Raw genomic sequence first — 24,898 nt, forward strand, 5'->3', positions numbered from 1 at the left:
ATTGTCTAATTTCCAATAGGAATAAGGACAAGGATTTCAATGGTAAAACATATTTTGTTATTCAAAATTAAGTGTGAACAATATAGTCAAAGAATTCTAGCTGCAGGACATTTTGTGATGCGAGCTAACTTCTTTGATGTTGTGAAATTTTCACTTTGGACTCAGATGAGCACACAGATTCCTAGCATTTAATTTTCCTAGGATCCCTTTTGAAAACTGGGTTATAAAGTCCTTGCTTGGATGGTAAGATACTTTTTTAAGGTAGGTATTTAAATTAGACTTTAAAGTCAAAACTAACAAAGACCCATATATTCTGATACTGTGTTTATTTGGTTATTAAGTGCAGTATCCAGATATTTTTTAAATGTATGAATTAAGCAAAAGATGTCCACCTCTCCATATACAGCCAACATTTTTTTTTTGGTGGAGGACATATCTGGTGTTGCTCAGGGGTTACCCCTGACTCCGTGCACACAGGAATCATGTTTGATGGTGCTTTGGGGGACCACATGGTGTTCCCAGGATTGAACCCAGGTCGGTTATGTGCAAAGCAAGCACCTTACTCGCTGTGCTGTCTCTCCAGCCCCACACAGCCAGCTTTAAGCTCTGATCACTACCAACAAGGGGTAAAACTTGAGCTGAAGTGGAAATATAATTTCTCTCCAAATGCAAATGTCCACATATGCCAGTACAGGCACCATAAACATGATATATTCTCTCTCTCCAAATGGATGCATGCCTGAAGACTGCATTATGGAGCCATGAAAATGTCCTTAAACAAGCATGGTAACTGAATCCTACTTGCTACTAAATTGTTCCAGCCCAGAAACATTAGAGCTTAAAGGCTAGGTGGGTCAGAGTATCTTTCTTAATATTCCTTGCGATACTCCTTAAATAGAACAGTTAGAGCAAACATTCTTTTGCTATCTCTTTAAACTTAAACCTATCTCTTTAAACTGACCCTTCAAGCAATTCGTTATCCTTCCAACTTTTAGACTTCTGTATTTAATCCTAGTATGGAATTTTTTCTTTGTGTTCTCAAGTGGTTAGTAACTCCAAAATCAATATAGTACCAAAGCACTATTCTTTCAAAGGGAGACATCGTTGTTTGCTCATCTGGATGGTTTGTATAATCTCTAGGTTAATTACACATTGTAATTAGGACTCTCATAGAGCTACTGCTTCATTATTGAAAGTCCAGTATTACCCTTTTCTTCTCCTCTCCCTCCAGCCCGTGCCCTTTCTAATTATGCCCCAATGCCCTGGGGCTCAGACATGCTGCTAAAACAAATATATCAAAGTGTTTGGATCACAAAGAATAAGCCAGGAAGCAGCTTCTACACTACAATGGTACATTGAAGCTTCTTAAGGTTGGCTATTAGTCAATTTTGAAAAAGTCTTGGAAAAAAGCAAAAATATACCGGTGAGGTCATTTCCAGTTTTCTAAGCATGTAGCTAGAACATACAATTGTGTCTTTACTAAAAACAAAAGAGGTGACTGAGAGCACTTTTACCTACTCAAAAATCTCAAAGAATATGCCGACAATGGGAAAAGAATATTAGTCGAAGTGGCTCAGGCTCTTTTCAAGAACTCAATGAAGCAAGAACCCAATAGAGAACTGGTAAAAAATGTATTTACTGCAAGGGGAAAATATGTATTATTTCCTTGGAGAAGAATCAATTCCTACATAGGCACTACATAGATTTTTCAACATGAAGAATAAGAAGAGAAGGGCTTCTTTATTTTCAGACAAATGTAGGCATTTAGGCTTTATACTCTACCTCGAAGAACTGATTTATAATATCCTAAATGGTCAGACATATAATATATATAGATTTTGGTAACATCTTCGAAGCATGTTACATTTGAAAATTTGTATTTTGCTCAGAGCAGTTAATCCAAAAACCACAGGATAAGGATTGACTGTATGAATTTTGAAGCAAACATTCATTATTTGATGGCTTGTCATGAGCCAGATTTTATTGATTATATGGAACATTTTATAAAATATTATTTGTGTTGTAAAATATATTATTTATTCTCCATCTTCTCCAGAAAAAAAGTCATTTGGGTTACAATTAGAAAAAAAGCTCTAAAAAATATAGATTAGAGAATATATATAGAGAACCATGCCACAGCAATATGCCAGGTCAAGAACTGTTCAAAACAAGAAGACTAACCAGCCCGGTGTTTATGTTCACATTTAAAATAAGTTTCTCTTATCAATCTGTAATATGAGGCTAAGAATGCAAGGATCATTGTTATCTGCATCCATCCTTGTCTATCCTAAAGTGCTCTGTTTCTAGATTGATGAAACAAAATTCTTCCCGCTAGAAGGTTGTAAAGGTGTGTGTATGTGCCCTCTCCTCTCTTCTTTCCTTTTTTCTTCCTATCTCTCATTCTTTCTCTCTCTCTCTCTCTCTCTCTCTCTCTCTCTCTCTCTCTCTGAGTTAAAAAGTACCCAACATAGGATTGGAGAGATAGTTTAGTGGCTAAGTCTCTTGCCTTGCATGTGGCTGAGCTGGGTTCCATCCCCAGCACCAGACATGGTCTCTTCAGCACTGCCAGGTGTGATCTCTGAGCACACAGCCACGAGTAATCCTGGAGAAGTGTTCACTGTGGCCCTACCCCAAATAAAACAAAACACCTAGCATAACATCAAGATGAGAAGAAGGGAAAGAGTTCAGAGGAAAAAAAGAAGAGAGGTAGAAGTGAAAGGAATATACATACGCAAAACTACTTATTCATGAAAAGAAAGAAAATGTGCTGGTGGATTGGGAGTGAGAGACCAAATACAAAGGGAAAGGAGTTGACCAGTGAGCAACTGTTATGATTCAGGGAGAGAAGATGGAGATGTTGTAGTACTGAAGAAAGAGAAATAAGTGAGAACTTGAGAGATATTTAAGTTGACAGGGCATAGTAACTGAATTATTGTGATGTGCAGAGAGAGAAGTACATAAGGACTATTCCTGTTGTTCTATCTTGGGCAACAGAATGGTTGGAATCACTTCCTGACTACAGGAATGAGATGGAGTAAGAGAGAAGCAAAGTGTGTTCCATCTGATTGATAGTTCAGCTATTCAAATCTAATCTACAGGGATCACACAGTATCTGCATGCAAGCAGCACCTTAGCTCCAAATACATCTGCCAAATGAAGTGTTGGACACAATTTCAAAGCTTTTTAGGACTCAGGCTCCCTTACATCTGCTTGCAGACTCATTAATCTATGCAGCTTACTTTGGATTGGGGAGGTTGGCATTATGGATTTGTTAATTGCTGATACAATGTACTTTCTACGCAGGCCATATGTGAAGAGCAGCACTGGCATTCAAGAAATGTTAAATAATAATGTAAATGAGAAAAATTTCCAATCCCAATAATAAAGGGATCCAAGGAACATTGACGCAACTTGCAATCATCGGAGCTGTTTGATTGCCTTGTCACTGTGGGACAGTGACCAAAGTGATGTTAATCTAAATGTCATCTAGAAAGAATACTAAAAATATTATGGTGAAAATTAAGTACTGCAACCTTAGGAGCTGATTTGAAAATTAAAAGATATAGCGATTTACATCTGTGAATCTAACAATCGCCAAGTGCAACCAGCTGAACATACTTACATTTGCTTTTTTTCTCTCTCTGAAAAAATGGGTTCAGTTTTAAAAAGCTGGCCCAAATTTATATTCTCTCAATCAGTGGTTGTGGTTGTTGAAGATTGTTACATGTTAAGTTCACCACAGATTTAAAAACATGTGATGCTTAAGTCATGTCCCAGGTTAACAGAATCTATGCAGGTTCTGGAGACATCATTAAAGATATCAGTATTTTTTAGGTTACTTAATGATTCCAACGTGCAACTAACTTTGACAACCAAGCCATAAATAAGTGGCATAAGACCAAGGAGTATGAGGAAGATCAACCCTGGCTACTTTGATGGTAGTAGAGGTATGCAGTAAACATTGTACATCAATATCATAAATGTTAGCACTGTTGTAATTATATTACCTAAACTTGAATGAAAAAAATTTTAAAAAGAAATTTCTGAGGAAGAATTGACTGAAAGTACAGATACTTTGAATAATTTGAAGTTGGGACATTTTAATAAACTTTGTATGTGAGAGAACTACCATTTTGAAATTCAGTATGAAAATTAGTGGTTAACCTACTACTCTTCTAGACAGAAACAGGTTATGTAAAAGAAACAAAAAACCCAAGTGAAACAGAAAATTTCATTCTATCGACTAGGAATTCCATTTCTTGGGGTTTATTTTCAGGAAGTTGTCCTGTGCACTGTAGGATACTTAACAGCATCTCTGTCCTCCGCATTCTAGATGGCAATAGCATGCGGTATGACAATCAGAAGTGTAACCAGATATTGACAAATATTTCTATGGGGGGAAAAGGCCATCCTTCCCTTGAGAACCATATTCTAAAAGATGCCAAAATATGTGAATAATTCTGTTTCTTTCAATGCCTGTCATGAGCAACAGTCAACATCTTTCCTGATTGACAAGATGCATTTACACTGGATGAGATGATTTGGATTCACAGAGTTTTTCTCAGAGATAGAGGTTAGGCTTCCAGAACAGGTGGGAGACACTCAATTATTAGCCCCAGAGTAGACACCACTCCTTTTTTTTTTTTTTTGCTTTTTGGGTCACACCCGACAATGCACAGGGGTCATTCCTGGCTCATGAACTCAGGAATTATCCCTGGCGGTGCTCAGGGGACCATATGGGATGCTGGGATTCGAACCCGGGTCGGCTGCGTTGCAAGGCAAACACCCTACCCACTGTGCTTTCACTCCAGCCCCTGACACCACTCCTTTCTAGCCACAGAAGTTCTTCCTTTGGAGAGGCTGAGTTAATACTAGCAGGTAAAGGGTTGAAAATGATATATAAACCTAGTCAGGAGCTGATTGGGAGAGTACAGTAGGGACTCTATCATACAATTAAACAGATATTTGTTTATATGAGTCACAAATTCTTTCTTCACTCTGATTAAAGAACAGAGAACATCTCCACATGGAAATAGTTTTCATGCTGGTAAAAGAACTTAGGAAAATTGCTTCTGCAAAATCAATGGTTGTTAACCAGTGTTTAAATAAGATCCTGTGCTCAGAAGTCTAAAACTCCAGATAAACTCTGACTTTCACCATAAAGTCGAAATTATCACATAGGGCTGGAGAAATAGTACAGCAGATAAGTCTTGTAGGCAGCTGGCCCAGGTTCAATCCCTGGTAACCTAGATGATACCCTGAGCCATGGAGTAATCCCTGAGCCAAGAATAAATCCTGAGCTGTACTAGGTGTGCCCTTATCCCAAAACAAATAAAGAAATCACGAAGCAGGTTATGCTTAGTTTAGCACTTTAAAGATAAAACGGAAAGTTTTTTAAAATTAAGATGACTGCTGCTTTATATCACCTGGAAATGTTGAGAAACTCATATCAAATGACCAGATTTGGCATCTAACATAATAAATATGTTAAATCTGGGCAGGTATTAAGGCAAAGATATTACAAATACAAACATCAAAGACAGAATATGCATATTTATATCAAATGCTGACACTTATCTGTTACCATACAACCTGTCTTAATTTCATCTGGGTTAACAACAAGGATTGGGGAACAATAAGATAAAGATGGCAAAACTGCTTATCTTATGTGGATATACTAGGAGAAATAAGAAGGAATATATGTAAAAGTCAGTCAGTGCCTGGCATCTAGCAAACACCCTTTCAGTGGCAGCAATTATACTTATTTTAATGAAAACTTATTTACAAAATATAACAATGGGTTAGTTCACTTGTTATGTATCTCTTAGAAGATAATTTTAGATGTTGATGGACTATTACCAATGCTTTGATTCTATCTGCTCATTTGGCATGTGAGAAAATTGAGGCACAGAAAAGATATGTGATAATCCTAGATTTATGTAGAACAGGCTCTAACAGACCTTCAAAATTTACATGCATTGCTGATACAGTGCAAAGAGGAAGAGCTTTAGATTTAGGGTATCTGGGTTTGTCATTTAAATTTACAGACATTCAATTTCATCATATGCAAAATGAATGCAAAAATAGCTAACCTAAAAAGGATCATGAGACACTGAACATATATATGCAAACAAATTGGACAACCTAGAAGAAATGGACAAATTTTTAGAATCATACAACCTTCCAAGACTAAACCAGGAAGAAATGGATAGCTTGAACAGACCAATCACAAGTACTAAAACAGATATCAAAAGTCTTTCTAAGAACAAAAGCCCAGGACCATATGGCTTCACTAGTGAATTCTACCAAACGTTCAAAGAAGACATAACATCTATCCTTCTCAAACTATTTAAAAAAATTGAAGAGTGGGGAATTATCCCAAACACATTTTATTTTATATATATTTTTCATTCAGGAACTACACCTGGCAGTGCTCAGCGCTTACTCCTGGCTTTGTGCTCAGGGGACCATATGTGGTGCTGGGGATCAATGCCAGGTCATCCACGTGCAAAGCAAGTGGCTTACTCATTGTACTATCTTTCTGGTTCCCAAATACATTTTATGGTGCCTAAACCAGACAAAAGGAAAACAATATATGAACAAATCAGAAGAATTGCATGCAAAAATAGTCAGTAAAACCTAGGCAAGTCAAACCCAACAAGATAATCTTTCATCATGACCAAGTATAATTCATTCCAGGGATGCAAGACTGGTTCAGCATATGTAAATCAATTAATATAGTAAAAGTAAATATCAAGATGATATACAGATGTTTTGATGAGATTAAGTCATACAGATTATTTGATAAAATTCAATACCTATTTGTGATAACAATTGTCAATAAAGTGGGAACTGAAGGAACATTTAAACAAAAGCCATACTATACAAACCCACAGCTAACATCATACTCAAAAAAAGAAAGAAAGAAAAGTGTTTTATTCCCTAAGATCATTAACATGACCAGAATGTCCACTCTCACCACTTCTTTCAAACATCACTGGAAGTCCTAGACTAAGAAATTAGGCTAGAAAGAGATATTAAATGAATCCAAAGTGGAAAAGAAAGAAAAACCCAAGAACAAAAATAAGAAAAGGGAGGGAAGACAGGCAAGTAGGAAGGATATTTTAAAAAACTAGGAAAACATACTAGAAAGGATGTGAAGAAAATGGAACTATTGTATACTGTTGGCGAAAATGTAAATTAATATAATTTCTATGGAAGACAGGATGGAGTTTGAAAAAAACCCAACAAAACCCAGCAAAATCAGGTAGGATACATATTAGATATTTTTCTGGAAAACAAAAATTTAAAAGTATGTGTGTATCCCTATAGAAGCATACAATAGTCAAAGTGCAGAAATAATCAAATACCCATTAACAGAAAACTGAATAAAAAATTTGTGGTATATATACCTAATGGAATATAATGAAGCTATTTAATAAGATAAAATCTTGCCTTTTATGATAACATAAATAGAGCTTGAGATGCTCTTGTTGAGCAAAATTAATCAGAAAATAGAAAACATTATTTAATGGCATCTCTCATAAATGGAATATGAATAATCAAATGTAACAACAATCACAACAAATCACTCTTGGAGTCCAGAAAATATGATATCTATCAGAAAATAAGGGAGAGGAAGAAGATAGTGGAGTCATTATAATAATAAGTCATTATAATAATAAGAATGGCAAATGAATGTTGGTAATGGCTATACTAAGGGTTACAACTTAGTGTGAAGCTATATTCCTGTTTATAAGTTAAATAGTCTTATAAAACAATGACTGATATATACAATTTAATTAAAGAAACAGTAATTATTAAATGTTATAGGAAATGATATAGAATGTATGCAAATTCTTTGCAAACTGCATATTTATTAATAAAATATGTTATAGTTTATTAACAATTGCTATTATGACTCTTCATCAAACATACAATTCAATAGATCCTGACAGAACAGATTTTAGGACACACAAAATCCTCTCAAACTACCAGGAAGATCCTTGGGGTAGTTTTTCATAGTACAGAGATTAGCCCCCGTTGGAGCACGTGTGGCCATTTGTTCTCTGCTCGGCTTCAATGCAAATTATGCCGGAAACAGAACCTTGGATAGCAACCAGGGAGCGCTGTCTCTTTGACGTTGTCTTCAGAGTCTACACACCCGCTCTCTGCACTTAGTGGCTTCAAGGTGCCTTGAAGTCTGACCCTAACAGGGAGACATTTCTATCCTTCCGTACTGCAAATTCAGACAATGTGTGTCCACAGAGAATTAGGACTTTTACAATTAGAACAGCAGACACTGATTAGCAGCCATTACTTCTTTCGGAAGTGAGAGTTGGCATTTTAATTTTGCCTGCCTACAGGGAGCAGGAATATTTGAGAAATTAAAAATATTCCTACTGAAGCAAACAGCATTCTTGCTTGTGAACTTTGTGTCGTTTGGAAATGTCAGGGTCAGAGCATCAGTTTTAAGACCACAATAAAACTTTAAAATGTCAATGTTAATTTGAGGCAAGAGTAGAGAAAGACATAAGGATAACATTGGAGATAATTAGTATGTATTTTTAAAAGAAAAAAAAACTCACCAATTTGCTAATTTATCAGTTTACAAGAAGAACATCCCTTAAAGACACTGAAAAGAGGAGAGGCGAACCATAATTTTAGAATTTTTAAAACTGTCTTTAAGGTGACCTCATTATAAAAGTGATTTTACTAAGAGATGTTAATTAGTGATAGGCATTTTGGCTTTATTATAAATAGTTATCTGAAGACAGATTTCTTTGATGAGATAAATGTAGAACTGAAGGAGATTGGCTGAAAACAATACGGCTGCTATAAATGTATAGACCATCTTATGCTAACTTATTTTATTTGTTCCTTAAGCATAATCCCAAAGTTATAAATCATGGATTGCTTAATATGAATGACTTGGTAAGGTACCAGGCTCCTAACTAGATGCCACTAAAAAAGCAATCTGACTCATGATTCTATTTACATATTGCTCAGTTTTTTCAGTCTGAACATGTTTTAAGAGTCACTTACTACCTGACTCAAATTCTGCTGAAATACATGGTATTTTTGCCCATTGATAAAATTTTTTAAGGAGTTCACCTCTGAAAAGAACCTTATAAAAGCAGACTTCTGACAACACAAAGCTTTCGGTTTGCTCAGGCAGCAGTGATAGGGAATAAGGAGGGTCACAGATGTCACCAAAGACAAGCCAATATAAATATATCTTCTTACCTTTTGGGTTCTGCATTTGCTTGGGATTTGGGATCTTTTCTTTTTTTGGACTCCTTTTTGGTATCTTTTTTAGCCTCTGCTTCAGATGGAAAGGGAGTTTTGTTCCCTTCAGGGTCTGCACGGGGTAGCAGCCCACTAACGTACACATGCATGTGTTGACTTTAGAAGGGGGTGTGCAGATGGGGCATGCACAGAGGGTGGCCAGTCACAGGAGAATCAAGAGCATATATACATGCACAAACAAAAGAAAGAAAAAAAAGGATGTATCAAATAGCCAGAGCAAATGCATTCAAAGTAAAATAATAAGCAAAAAAAATAAAAAAGATGCAAACTTGCATAAGGAAAATCAGAACTGAAAAGAAAATAAGAAATCCAAAACTGTTTCCATGACAAGATGTATGAACCTAACTGTGAATCAAGTGGCAGTCTTACAATATGAAATCCAGACAATGTGTATCATAATTCATGATGATGTTTACCAGGGAGTTTACAAAAACACTTCATTATTTTATAACACTTTCTTATTCAGTAACATATGTAGAATACAGTGTGACAACCCAGAGACTATAATGCAACTTCTCTCTCTCTCTCTGTAAAGAATTCAGTCCAAGAGGCTGTAACAGATAGTCATCAAAGTGTACATATTTATAAAAAGCTGAATTATGAACAGTTACTCCCCAGGTATCAGCATTTTCAGGAGGACTTTTTATGCAAATAAAAGGCCATATGCTGGGTTATCGAACTTATAACAATGGAACGTGATAACTTTCCTGTCTGTTAAAATATTCAGACTTACAATGTTATTGTTATCTAGCTCTAAATGTAAAAGTTGCATTTTATTAAATCTATCTGCACTGGAGAGAGAAAAAGCATGGAACTCTACAGATATTTCAGAGTTGCATAGCTTGCAAATATAAAGATGACTGACAGTTCTGTTTTAAAATAAATGCAGTCAGTTGAGTCTCCAACATGTGGAATTCCCTGGAGCTGCAACTTTTTCATTTGAGACCGAATTTCTAAAACAATATCTCTTTCCTTTCCCGTGCCTTTTCTGGATACTGGGGTACTTCTCTGGCATGGGGGTTGAGGTACTTTGGGGTAAAGTAGGCTTGTCTGTATTGCAGAGTATAGCTATGTACACCGGGATAGTGAACTGGCTGTGGAAATTTATTCCATGCTTCAGAGCCAAATGCTAAATGTTCTTAAATTATTTGCTGCTTTGCATTATTCAGAACATGTCATTTTTCCTCTAGGAGTTGGGCAACATCTAAAGAAAGAATGTATTTAGCATGGAGTTAGGACAACTCATGAACTGGTCTTGTCTATAAAATCTATAATATGGGGGGCTGGTTACATTGTGATCTCTAGATCTCCTGAGATTTATTATTAAACATCAAGCGTTTGATCATCTTTGCCTTCCAGCTTCACCTAGCTTATTTCAGCTCCTAAAATGTGCTTGGCTTCCTCCCTCTGCAAAGTATTTGTACATGCTGTTCCTTTTGCCTGGAACCACTCGACTCCTACACAGGCTTCAGTTCTCATCCCAAGCATCACTTCCTCAGGGAGGGCCTCCCTGCCAGCCCATCTGAGTCATGTTCCCTTATTAAATGCTATAATGGCATAGAATTTCTTTTTCACAGAAGACTTATCTCTATATAACTCTGCTCCTATTGATGTATATATCTTGTGCTCATCATGTATGCTGAATGTGCATCACAGTGGTACTTAGTAAAGTGATCATTGCATGTTGATGAGATAAATGATAATAACAACAAAAGCAAATCTTTATTAAGCTCTTGCCATGTTCAGGCATCATGTAGAGTTCTTTATGTCCACCTGCACCCTCTCAGAAACCCCATGACTGTTAATAGATGAGGAAACTGTGCACAGAGGGTTTAATTAACAACCAGGGTCATTTCTAGAAAATAGAGAAGCCGTGATTTGAATTTAGACTACTCTAACTTTAGAGCTTTTTCTATAAGTCCTATTTGTTATATGCCTAAGTCTTTAAAAGGAGAAATTAAGCACATCCCTATGTTCTCTGTGTGTGTATCTCTGTATGGCGTGTGTTCCATTGAAGGACGGGATGAGAGTTTACAGATGATGCTGAAAGAATGACCAGCAGTACAGAGTAACAGGACACCTCCAGACATATGCTTACCTGTTCCCGTGGACATGGGATGCACAGAAGGCAAAGCTGTAGTGAAGGAGGGTAGGGTCAATCATGGCGCCATTTTCTGCTCGTTCAAGCAAGTCTCTGAGGTAGCAGAGATGTCGGTGACACCCTCGAACTCCATTTCGGGCGCAGTACTCATCTAGTACAAACACCTGGCCAGGACTGAACCAGCCCTATTTGAAGAATAAAGGAGAGACTTTTCTTTAAATACAGTTGTTTTACCAGATAGCTGCTAGAGGGAGGGTTGGGTGTATTTGGGGAAGGGGATTAAGCTATCACCAGCACTAACACTCACTGACTGGTGAATAAGTGCCAGTTCCTACGCTACACAGATGGTACATGTGACATGTTTTATCTTCACCAGAGCCCTCAGAGATAAGTATCATTACCCCTGTTTGAGGAAGAGGAAAGGTGAACTCAGGAAGGGCCTGGTATTTTCTTGTGGAGATCTTAAATGGTGACTTCTCAGCATGCAAGGTGGTTCTCTAAACAGTCTAACCCATTATTCTAAGAGTGAACTGTGCCACCATAAAGAGACTTGGTTGTGGGTATTGGGCAAAGGCTTTATTATGCAGTTACTTGGATATCTTTTAAATTAAAAGATAAACCTAAGGGAAAGAAAAATTAAATAACTTTCATTGGTAGGGTGCTTAGAATTGACAAAGAACATTTAGTTAAGACTAATAACAAAATTAGAAAGTAGATAGGGCAAGTAACCCTTCATTTTATATATAAGAAAATAAAAATGCAAGCGCTTAAGTGACACCCAGCTAGGATGAAACAGAAACAGCATTCAAATCCAACTGTCTTATTCCAAGTTTTCAGCTTTTTCTATTTTGGAGCATTAAAAAATATTAGGGTTGGTATATACACATGCCAGGACTTCATAAATGCATTCTGTTTGAAAGAAAATAATTTTCAAATTAAAAGATAAACCTAATAATATAACTTTCCAAACAGAATAAATAGTATGTTTAAGTTTCCAATTTGTGAACTAAAAATGATTCAATTAAACTGAAAGGCGCTTCTTTGCCCTGGTTTAGCATTTTGTTTTATTTCCCCCCTGGCAACTATTTGTTTTCTTCTTATTTATTTGCTTGCTGAAGGACCAGATGAACATCTGCTATAAAGAGAACCTGGATGGAATCTTTAATTTAGAGCAGATTGGGTAGCATGGTGGGATAGAAATTGCTGCCTTTAATATATGCACTTAAGAAATTAGACAGAAAGGCCAAGTGACTGGCCACTCCAGGTTACCCATGGGCCAAGCCAGAAATCAAATCACTTCTTTTAGTTTCTGTGCTTTGGTGAAACAAATAAGAAACAAATAAAGGTAGTACTTAAGTTGGAATTTAGGACAGTTATAAATATAAATTTTATTTTGTTTTTAGGGTCTTCTCTGAGTCATCTTTTGAATATTGTTTCATCTTGGGAGAAGTAAGGCAAAAGAAGTAAGTGACTGGAGAACAGGTAGAGGACATAGAAGTGCATCAAGGAGGTCTCTGCAATACTCTAGTCTGGTATTAATGATCTGGGGAATCTTCAATTGACAACATGCAGCTCAGCAATGCATCCAACGAAAGACGGCATCTTTCCTATTTCAAATGATAAGTTACTGCAGAGGGCGGGAGAGTAGTCGAGGCAGTGGGCTGCCCCTATAGGCAACTTCGTTGCCACTCCATCTGCTACCCCAAATGCTAAATCTTAGAAACAACACTGCTGTGAAAGATTAAAATATATTTTCTACGACTCAGATGACACCAAGTCTTTTGTAGATGCCAAAATAGCTGCTTTGAAAAGAGTTGAAGAAATATCAATTAGGAACTCAGTCGAAGACACAGAAAAATTTATGTATCCCTGCTGGTCGGTCTCCAAAACTAACTGAAAAAAAAAAAGATTGTAATAATGAAAAAATGAAATATATAGAAGCAGGAGTAAGGTCTTTTCAATTGGTGCTATTTTATGAAATTGTGGATGATGATTAATAAATACAGGTATAGATATGGAAAAGGAAACTTTTATGCTATTCCTAATTAATTCTGGGTTTTGGACCATATTTTTAAGTATGTATATGACTAATAGTCAGCAACTTCAAAATTTCATTTCTGGTTTAATTTTTTAGAGAACATTTACTCACTCTTCTGGTAATGAATTTCCAGTAAAAAAGAAAGTAGTTTTAAAAAATGATGTCAAAAAGTCTTGAAAATAACATCTCAAAAAATTTCTCAGAGAAAAGGAAATATACATAAAAGGGAATATTTTTGTTCAGAGCTATATCCTTGCAGGTTTCCTAAATGTAATTTATAATTACATAAATGATCACAAAATCATAGAAAACATATTTAAAATAATTGCCTTGTAAGGCAAGGTAAGATTTCTAAAATTAAAAAATAATTAAAAGTGATATATTCCTTTCTAGTTGGAAAAGTTCAGCCTGTTCTGATGAAATAATTCTAAACCTGATTTTCTCAGGTTTAGATTAATAATGAATATTTTTTGGTTACTAGTACAGAAAAAATGAATTTAAAATAAAATCCATTCAGCAATAGACTTAGGATGCAGTCTTGTTATTTAGAAAAAGAAACAGATTTTTCATAATATGTTAACATTGCTAATATACCGATCTGCATTCACAATATGATTTTAATAATGTAAAACTCTATTAAACTTAGTGTATAGAGTTAGGGATAAGAACTTTCCTTTGTGTAAATCATTGATATTCAACCTCATCTTTCCCACACATAAAGTGGGATTAATAACATTTACCTTTAATGAATATGAAATAACAGTTTATGGCTGGCAAAAAGAAACAAGCTGGGTCTTTTTCATTTAAAATTTATTATACTGTCAAAACAAATCTTTAGAAATTCAGTAAAGACACAATAACATGGTTTAAATTTAGTCATAAAACAGAATTGTAGGAGATACTGATGCTTTGGTTGGAGGGTTGAACTTTTGAATGTCTAAAGCATCACAAATTTTTTTCCCCAGGGAAAGGGTTAAAAATACTCAGAATAGTAGGGAGAGAAACAAAATAAATTAGTGTAGGTTATAAAAAAGTGTTTAGTGAAAATCATTTTAATCTTAAAAACCAGCAACAACAACAACGCAAGAATTCATTTCTGAGACAAGAACATAGGACCTTATCATCTGGGGTGGGGGGAGAGGGTATCTTAAACTCTAAGAAACCAAGGCGATTTTTACAAGTTTTCTACAAGCAGGTGCCAAACTCGATTACCCTCTTGGGAATATTTCTCATGTAGCAGCTGAAAAGGGGGAAGCTAAGCTAGGGAGGCTGGGGAATTGGATCCGTGTCTACTGATAACTTCCTCCCGCACTGTCTTCTTTCTTTGGTAAGTAAAACTATCTCAACTCAGGAAACCAGGAACACATTTTTAATCATTACAGGGGCTCTGCAATGAAGAAAAGAGCTTCTGACATAAAGGTAGAAAAACATCTTATTTTTCAAAATGTCATCACGTTTAAATTGCTGTAGACTAAAGAATATACTTGCCAGGCAAGAATAGGAATCATTAAGTCTGTGATCCAAAGTAAGGCGTTGCACCATCTCAAAGAGGGAAGCGTGGTCAAAGTTACAGGGGTTGGAAGAGATAAATTCATCCATGCCATGTTTTTGAGCTCTATCTGCGTCTGTTCATTTATACATGTAGAGAGAGACACAATTTAGAGAAACACATCACATTTTCTTTGACATTTCAAATACACAGGATTCACTAGGCATTACGAACGCTAGCTGTTTCCCCGTTGCCTCCCACCAACATCTCCAAGATATTCTTTTTACCTCCCATTGTCAACTTGCATCACTTACTGGTGAGTTTATTGCATTTAGGCAAAAATATATTGGCATCAACGTGTTTATCAAATGATCACAACTCCATTGCGTTTATGTTGTTCTTTAAAAACTAAGCACACAACCGTAACTCCGCCTGCATTTCACCAAACACTGAAAGCAGATCGGATCTTTGATCATAAAAGCCTATTCAGCTTTTTAGGATTTTAATAGATTCTGCCATTCCAGTGATTATGTCTACATCAATTTCTCTACAATTATTGGGATTTATCTGGGGAAGGAGTTATGCTGATTTTCAGCAAAGCAAAAATATTTTTATCTTCCCCTTTCAAATCCCTGAAAGCCAATTTGGTTTCGCAGAAGGTTTGGGTCCCCACCCTCCAAAATTAAAAGAAATAATAATAACAAAAGATTTTCACTGAAACCTGGAGAATAAGTTAAGTGGGAATTTATTTTGTGATAGCCAAGTTCATTGCCTTATTGTGTGCTTACTCAGTTAGCAAAGCTTATGAAAGAGACAAACAAATTTACTCAGCAAGGGCTATGATCTGACATTTAATGTGAATTAATAGTTTCAATGTATTCACACTTTTCCTTACAGGGTGAAGGCTGTAGGCAAAACCTCCTAAGGGCTAACTAATTAATCTCAATATGTGTAAGTAAAATCATCTATCGGCAAAAGAACTCAGAGAATTCAATATTTCTAAGACCAAGCAAATACTGAAGAGGTAGGAATGAAGGTCCTATACATTAAAGGAATTGGCTCATTCTACCTCATAAATAATCACTCTCTTGATACACAGACTGTGAAGGAAAAGAATCTTACATCAAGTGAAGTAAGAGTTTATTATCCCCTCATACATAATATACTACTTACTGGAATAGAGGGAACTTCCAGGGATTAGTGGTGGTATTAGAAATGGAAAATATAAATTTCTGGTTAGAGAGGGTGTTTGGATAATATTTACACACCCGCACTTCATCCTAGGCGATTTTATTCCTTCCAGACTTAGGGTATGACTGAAAACTTGGGTTAGGATAACAGCGTGACTCTAAGATGATGAAATAGCTTCACTTTATTATTCAGTTTATGTATCATCCAAACCTAGTTCCCATCCTATGTGAACTTATATCCTCTTATTGTTAGAGTTTTTATATACCTTCCGTTATTTTACATAGAAGCAGCAAGTGGTCAGTATTTGAACAAGATGTGTTGTTTATGCCCAAGACACACCGAAGCAGCGGCTTCCACAAAGCACATTGAAGACATATATTTTAATAGCCAAATCATTCTAGTAAGGTGCTAAAACACAAACTTTTGGAAGGGATAGCAGACGAGCAGAAAATACATTAGGGAATCTGAAAGAATTCTGTTGCTGTGTTAATTGCTTCCCATCTATCTTAGGAAAAGTGTTTTCAGTGTGAGGCTAGGTGGGCATTTTGTTTTGTTTGGTAGTTTGGTCTCCCACCTACATTTCTCTTTCAACTCCGGAGTGTTAGTAAGAAAGGTGGCTAAAATATTGGTGGTTCTGCAGTTTCGTGTGTATGTGTGTGTGTGTGTGTGTGTGTGTGTGTGTGTGTGTCCTTTGGATCAAGGGAGGTGACTTTAGCCTGTTGTATCTTTAGATCTCATCTTGCAGAATGACTCCTGAAATCCTGGGGGTCGCTTCTCCATCCCCATAGGACAGGCTCTGTCCTTTCATCTCCAGCCTGTCCTTCCTGGGCCAATTTAATTCAGCAAAACCATCAGTGGAGTTATTGAATTGGTCATCCTGTTTTATCCTCAGAAAAAGCTTCAAGGCGCCCTGCGCCTCCCAATCTTAACAGATAGCTGAACCATTTTGGCTAGCAGCAGTTTGCTCTCAGATTTCTCAGAAGAGGCTGCAAGCTGATCGGCCAGGGCCCGTCTTTGCCAGTTTGGCTCTGCTATTTTATTGCTCTTCAATTACGATGGTTCAACCAGTGCTTAGGCTCAGAAAGAAGGGGGTTCTTTTGAAGCTGTTAAAAAATATGGCACTTATTTCAAGTCTCTTCCTCTTTCATTATTTGTTACATCGCTTGAAAACTTTGTGATGAACTATTTTGCCTTGCTGCCCTCTCAGGAAATGGATCTGAAAAGGCGACTTGGCTCCATTGGGAATACCAGGGTACAAACACATGCCCCGCCTCTCCAGTTCATCAATACAGCTTTGCTGTGCTAATTCTTGGCTGAGAATACGTCTGAGGAACAATTTCATTTTTACCGAGGTTTTCAAGCAGACTTACAGAAAAATATGCTAAAAATCAGCCTGCTTTTTTTTTTAGAAAGAAACTATGAACATAAAAATATCCCTCCTTTTTCCTTTCCTTCCTCTTTCTCTATCAATCCACATGTAAAATGAGCCTGGGATTGATCTAGAAGATCTGGGTTCTTGTTTGAGCTCCATTTTTTAAATAGCCGTTTTGCTGCTTTCTCGGTTTCCTTATTATCAATTCCTATTTTTTTTGTCACTGTCATTTAATAATCCTTGAGGTCCTTGTATTGCTTCTATGTGTGTAGGGTGGGAGGGACTTATGAAGTGAGAATTTTAAGCAAGAGAAAAGGAGCAGCTTCTGGATTTTGCTTACCAAAAAATTACCATTTACGCAGAATTAGGCTCATTATCTTAATGATTCCAACAACTCAAGAGTGCTTAACAGGGTGTCTGAGTTCCATGGAATTTTCAAGAGTTTTGTTAAGCTTATTTTATTTAGAAAAGGCTGGTAATGTGATTTTACAGTATCAGTGGAAGAGATCTTATTTTTAAACTTAATCTCAAAAGGATTTTGTTAATTTCATTCAATATCTTCTGAGAGCCTAGAACAATACCCAATCCAATATAACATGTAATGCATACATGAATTTATACAATGAATATAATACAACAAATTGATTTCAACAACACAAATAAATTTACTTTTTAATAAAATGTTTCTGTTTTTTATTTTATGGAATATCTAGCTAAATTTAGTGGAAATATTTGATAGGAGTCAGGATAGTAAGTAGTTAACACTGATGGGCTTAATGCATCAAAAAGATAAAATGAATAGTGTTTCTACTATTGTGATGTGTGATTCAGAAAGGTTGATTAGTATTTCTGAATTTTGTCCTCATTTTTAAACTGAGACGAGTGTGTGAGTCTACCCTCTGAGAGTTATTGAAAGATTTTATGAGAAGCACCCAGAAAATTAATTCCTGTATGCCTGGAACATAGTAAATGCTCAATTAACTGTACCTTAGCTTAAAAACCACTTTGACATCCAATATCTCCCTTTTATGTATGTAGGATGGTGCTTAATGAAGTGGAAAATTCCACCAAGTATAACAAATAGCCCCTGTTTTTTTAAATTATCATTTATTCAGAACTAGTGATCATCAGGAGAAAGTGTTATAAACAGTCTAGCTCCTTAGTGCTTTCTAAGACAGTGTCATCCACATTCTTATTGAGTTATAAAGTCTTGGAATTTGTGCTAATGTCAGTTAAAGGGTGCTTCTTAAACCAGAATATTTCTAGGGAGCTGGAGTCCTTCCCGCTCTCTGCTTTAGGCTACTTTGTCTCTGAATAACCATGTCTTATCTCTGTGCTTTTACTGTGTTATGTCCCATTTTCTCTGTGGGCAGAGCACACACACACACACACACACACACACACACACACACACACACACACACACACACACCTGAATCCTTGATAGACAATATGTTCCTTGAGGGCAAGTTTCTGATCTGTTATTTCCCCTGCCAGCTCTCAGAAGAGACAGGTCCTTAGGAGGTGTTTATTAATTGAGTTACTCTGACACCTCCATCCCAGGAAACTTCCCATTGACTTTATTAAGGAGTCACACACATGGGGATTCAGATGGCATCTTGCAAATCCAAAAGTGGGAACATGTGTTCTTAGGGGAAAAAAAAACTTAGGGAAGGAAACAGAATTCTAGGTGCAGGTGTCTTTGGATACCATTCAGATTGTCTGCCTGTGTCTCCATACATGTCTAGGACCATATGCATTACATATGTTGCCTATTTTAAAATAAAACAGTACAGTGGTCCAGCTGTTCCAAATTCTGTTTCAAAGAACTTGTGGGTGCTTCCCAAGCAACACCATATAGTCATTCTTGCACTGTCCCAGTCTGTTCTGCAGAACTGAGCATTAAAAAAAAAAAAGCTCCTTACAACTTTATTTCCCCCTGTACAAATAACTGGAATTGGTTTATTAAAAAAAGAAAACTCCAACATTGACATTAGCAGGGAGAACAGTTCAGAGCAAGAATAGGATAAAGTCAATTCAATAAAACTTAGGATTGCTTCCTTTGCCAATATTTGGCATGACAAGAGAATGAAAATAAATTTGAGCACTAAGTTGAGCAAAACAAATTAGGATGGTAAAATGACTGCTTAAACTCCATTGATGCTTGGATTATTTCCTGCTTTAGTATACCAATGTATACCAATATCTTTTCCATCAATATGTATATGTCTCTGGGCTTTGCTTCCTGAAATCAAAGATTGACGACATTTGAGGCACTGATTGTAATTTTTACCTTTTCTAAGTCTGGATATAGAGTTCTTAAGTTCTGTTTGGTTTGCTGAAGGCACAGAATATATTGAAAATGTACTGAAAATGAGCTATGTGATTTCACAGTTTCTGCAGTTAGGGTAGAATCCAACACATCTTTCAAACAATGCCGCTTGTTCAACTTCTAGGGTTTAACTACATAAAGATTTTGAAGGCCTTTATAGCATGAGCGCAGGAAGCTGATGTCAGATCAAAGTTAGATGAATAAAGCTGATATTTATACCTAAGCTACATTAATAAACCTAGAGCATTATCAATGGAGTCCATGACAAAAAGGTATGGACATCACACAAACTTATACAAGCAGCTATACTTGAAGTGGAAACTATCAAAACCTTTACCCCAAATGTGCTTGAAAACAATTTTGGTTTGGCATCTAAATAATTCTGGGAAAATACTAATTCCTAAGGCAGATTCTATTGTGGGAGGTTTATGTTCTTTTAAAATTAAGTTCATTAAATTTAGGTAACCACTGAAAAAAATATATTGATTACCCTACTCTTTCTGTTGATTTTTAATTGATCTGATATTTGGTCTTATGACGTATCATTTTTTTTCTCACAATGGGCAATATATGATGTTTCACAGCCTCTTGTTTTAATAGAAAGTATATTTATGCAATCTGTTAAAGACACAAATTTTGACAATTAATTTGTGACCAGGTTCATCATATAAAAATTTCTAGAGGGGATGATATAGAGCTTAATTACTTTCTTTTAATGATATTTTTTATTATTCCAAAAAATAAAAGAATGACAATAAAAATCAAATCTCTTTAAATTTGACAATGTTATATTTTGGAACTTTTCATAGCTAAAAATAAAGGAATTATGTAGTTGAAAATAATTACAAGCATATTGTTATAAATAATCTGAAAGAAGCTTCTTTCTCTAATGAATTCCTTTGATAATAAGCTAGTGATGACTATTTTATTACTGAAATTTAGAACACACTTATGGCTATTGTTACTCCTAGCTATAGGGTGCTAAAGGCAAGAGAATAGCTAAAGTCATTGTAAACCCAAATGAAAATTAAAAGGTGACTTTGTATCTTTCTTATATGGAAAATGCGTGCTTGTCATATCTGCTTGACAGTATAAGAGTAAATGTATGGTTTGGACAATAACAAACAATGACAGTAGTCAACCTCATCAGAAGACATGAAATAAAGAAATGACAATGATTGATGGCAGCTGGCTGTTTATGGATTTTTCTAGAAGAATTTTTCTTGGTGTGGTCAAGTAATTAGGGAATGCTGAATCCTGCATGAGTTCTGCAGAGCAAGCAAAAGACTTTTTCCCAGTTCTGCTATCCTTGACAACTTAATTTCTTCATGGTCTCTTGGGCTAAATCAAACAAACTTTTATTGGCTTCCTTCTTTGGAAGCTATCAAGACTGTATTATATTTTGAAAAAAATCTTGAACTTAAAGCCATAGCAGTAAGAAAATAAACATGTGATTTACATTTCTCTTGTTAATGTTTTTATTCTTTAAAAGACAATTACTTTGGGTAAAAATCACAAGAGAGTTTGTGAGTGACCTCAGAACAAATAAATGAAACATAATTTTACCTGATATATTAATTTCCTTAATAAATAAGTGATATATAATTTTCAATTCATTTCTGGAATGCTTGACAATGCTTTAATGTCTCCTACTTAAGCAAAGCTAAATTTTTATAAGTGACATACAGTACCCCGTTGATTAGTGAACAAGATATTAAGTGTTTTAAAGGTAGTTAACAGCAAAATGTGAACCAATAGAATTCACTTAGAACCTCTCTTTATATGATTGGAAAATTTTGGGCCTGATGATGGGAGTTTGTTCTTTTAAAAAGTCATTTACTTTTCTGCAAAAAAAAAAAAAGTGATTTACAGTGTGGCTTCAAGTCATGCAAATTTAGTTAATACTGAATCAATTCTTTGGTATTGCATGTAGCAACTGCAAGTTGACAATACAAGAAGATATTATTTTTAAAAAATCTCATGAGATAAAACTATAGAAAAGAATTAAGGAAAACCACTATCTGGAAATCTACTAGGATAGCAATGCCTTGTAGTGCAAATACATGTAAATTTTGCTCAGAACAAAATTCATTCAGTCATCTATTCATCCATTCTCTCATTCTTTAAAAAATATAGCAAAGTCCTAAATTCCCACTAAGTTCACATTCTATAATAAGCTTTTTAAAATGCTTCATCAGCATTCAAAGGAAAGTAAAATTAAATTAAGTATCCGCTTGGAGTGGTGAAAAAAACAATCTGTCTGCTAGCCAGGGATACATTTATGCAAAATAAAATTTAAAAAGAAAGGGGAAAAGAAAGCAAATTAAAGAAACAAGAGAAAAAAATCAGAAGAGAAAACTATTATTAAATGGGCAGAAGGAATGATATGACCTAAGACTTCTAAATTAGCATTCATAATATTCAAGTACATATTTGCCTGCTCTCCTTGACCAATTTTTCTAGCTCCCTCTAATGTCAAGTTTGAACTCCACATATTTTTTGGTGGCTAGTTATTTTTCTATATAAATAAAGGAGTTGTAAACACACTTTTGTCATGAATGCAAATAACAAAGAGAATAATTGTTCTAAGTTTTAACGTTTCTTTTGCTCCTACGGTTAAGAATTTTAGGAAAAAATAATACAAATACAAGTGATGTCGAATACATTATTGTGTCATTGTTCTGTAGAGAGACACTGGAGACTAGAGGTCAAAACCCTCTGACATTGTTATATTGTGAGTTCAAGCTTTTGTGAATAAGCTACATGACTCAATCATGTCCTCACATTCCCATTTTTGTGTGTGATAGTCTTAAGTTTATCGCTCTCTTTTCAAAAGTAACCCTCTTTGGGGTCTTTGGAGTACACCCTCAATCTAGGTAGAATGAATTCTTCAGTATCCACAAAACACATTTACTTTATTAATCATATTTTACAACTTGAAGTTTTGCTCAGTAAATATCTTTGGGGCTCCTATTCCGCCTATTCATTAATGTATCTATGGTTACCATACTACTGGGACACTGAGCATTCTAATTTTTGGAAAAGTAAAATTTACAACAAAACATTATCAGGGTGCAAAATGATCTGTTTTCAGCCATTAAAGAATCAGGTAGCTGTGAATTCCATGAAACAAAGGCATAATTTGCCATTTTTTGGCGATGTTCATATTCTTGGAATTAAAAAAATTAGGAAATATTAATGGTTGGCTTTACTCAGAGGATCATTTGATGCCAATATGAAAGCCAAGGAGAGGAGGCAATTATGCACACATCACATGCATCCTAGTTTCAGTATGGAAGCTTACATTTCAAACCTAAGGTCAGGAAAATAACATGAAAAATTTAACTACAAAGTCTAGACATGAGGAAGATTTAAGAGGAGAGGGAGGAAGCACATTGCAGGTGTCAGATAATCTAGTCTGATTATCTGAGCTGTGCTAGCTATAGGGGAACACTTACCCTTCAGTCCAGCTAGAAGTTAGCAGGGTAAGAAGGAACAAACCAGAATAACATAAAGACTAGCAACAAGGCTCAGGAAAGCAGACAGGAGTTCTAACCTAGCAGCTAAAGTTCTTGGGTTCGAGCAAAGATTGAACAAGAAAACTTAAACGAAACGAAACAAAACAAAAACCGAAATCAACCCCCCAAACCAACAGTAACCAAGACCCCTCTAACTGTTGAAGATTGTTCAAGTGGAAGCAAAAGTAGAACAATTCTCAAACACACCCAACTCAAGGGTATCAATGATGCGATTAACAGTTATTAGTTGAGAAATAGACATTAAAATGAGACTTCATTGCAAGTGACATATCAAATAACCGTTTAGCAAATAGCAAGGTTTAAAATACCCTTTCCCCTTACTCCAAATAAGAATGGAAGTACCAATTTTTACTTTTTCTGTAGCATAGATTGAACAGGGATTAGGTGTCTTAATGAGATGCCACTGGGTTTATAAATTGTGGCCCCACTTAACCATAAATTTGAACATTATTTCCAAAGTAATCAAGATTGGCTTTTAAAATGGAAAAGTGCAAAAAAATTATATAGCTAAAGCACTGACTTGATCTTGTCAAGTTTTAACCAAAAAAGTGGAAAAATTAAATAAACAACAACACCATAAAGCCACAAAAGAACAAAAAAGTTTTAAAGGTTGGTGAAACCCTCCCAAGATCTTTGTAAAGTCACATACAGACTAATGAATAGCAGGATCTATTTTTATTAGGATTTTACAGTTCCATATATACTCCACTCCACTTTTAGATGTGTTGTTTGATTTTAAAATTGAGCTTTAGAAATTTCAAAAAATTTAAAAATTAAAAAATAAAACTACATCCAGAAGTCATTAAATAGAATTTAGAAAAACTCAAATAGACACATAATTACTCCCAAGTTTCCCAAACTGCAAAATTTTCCATTCTCAAGTTCTCTTGAGCAGACAGTGACATGACAAGACCGAAGTGTTTATATATCTCTACTTGCCCCCCCAAAATTTCCCCAGTTCTCTGTAGCTTTCTTTCACCATGTAAATGCTAATTAAATTGATTACTAAGTAAACTCATTAAGGAGTCGTTCATAAAATTATTCACTTGCAATAATGGCAAATACTTTGAACAAATGTTATAACAATTTAAGTAGATGGGCACAGAATTAAGGATTTAACAATGACCCTTACCTTTTGGAGCCAAGGAAACCCTTTTAAAATGCAATACTTGATTATTTTTACTTCTTGTTAGCTAGAGAACCTGTGACTAAACTTGTATAATGTGACTTAACTAAAACAAATTGATATATAGATTGATGACCAAATGTAAGTAAAGGAACAGAGTTTGTCATTTTTCACTAATGTGATGTTTTTATTATCTTGCTTTGTAGTACGTTTGCCTAGGATGTTTGCCTAGGATTAAAGGGCTTCCAGGAGGAGACTCAGTGCTAAAGCCAGGGAAGGTGTTGGGAAAATTTGGATGAATAAGTTACTCAAAGTATGAATCAACAATATGTCTTTGACTGAGTTATCATTTACAAGGTCTGATTTGCTTAATGGTGGTAGTTTAAATTTAACATATTAAA

General features: G+C 35.4%; 1 protein-coding gene across 9 annotated transcripts in view; it reads right to left on the reverse strand.

Annotated features, from left to right (window-relative positions):
- CADPS (calcium dependent secretion activator) overlaps positions 1-24,898 on the reverse strand; it is a 527,814-nt gene that overhangs the window by 142,738 nt on the left and 360,178 nt on the right. For all 9 annotated transcript variants that reach the window (XM_055134465.1, XM_055134464.1, XM_055134468.1 and 6 more), the window contains exons 12-13: positions 14,937-15,073; positions 11,408-11,595 (exon numbers count right to left, since the gene is read on the reverse strand). In XM_055134465.1, the coding sequence (XP_054990440.1) occupies positions 11,408-11,595; positions 14,937-15,073 (325 nt within the window). The remainder of the gene's footprint in view (positions 1-11,407; positions 11,596-14,936; positions 15,074-24,898) is intronic.

Source organism: Sorex araneus, chromosome 4, assembly GCF_027595985.1.
Source record: "Sorex araneus isolate mSorAra2 chromosome 4, mSorAra2.pri, whole genome shotgun sequence".
NCBI lineage: Eukaryota > Metazoa > Chordata > Mammalia > Eulipotyphla > Soricidae > Sorex > Sorex araneus.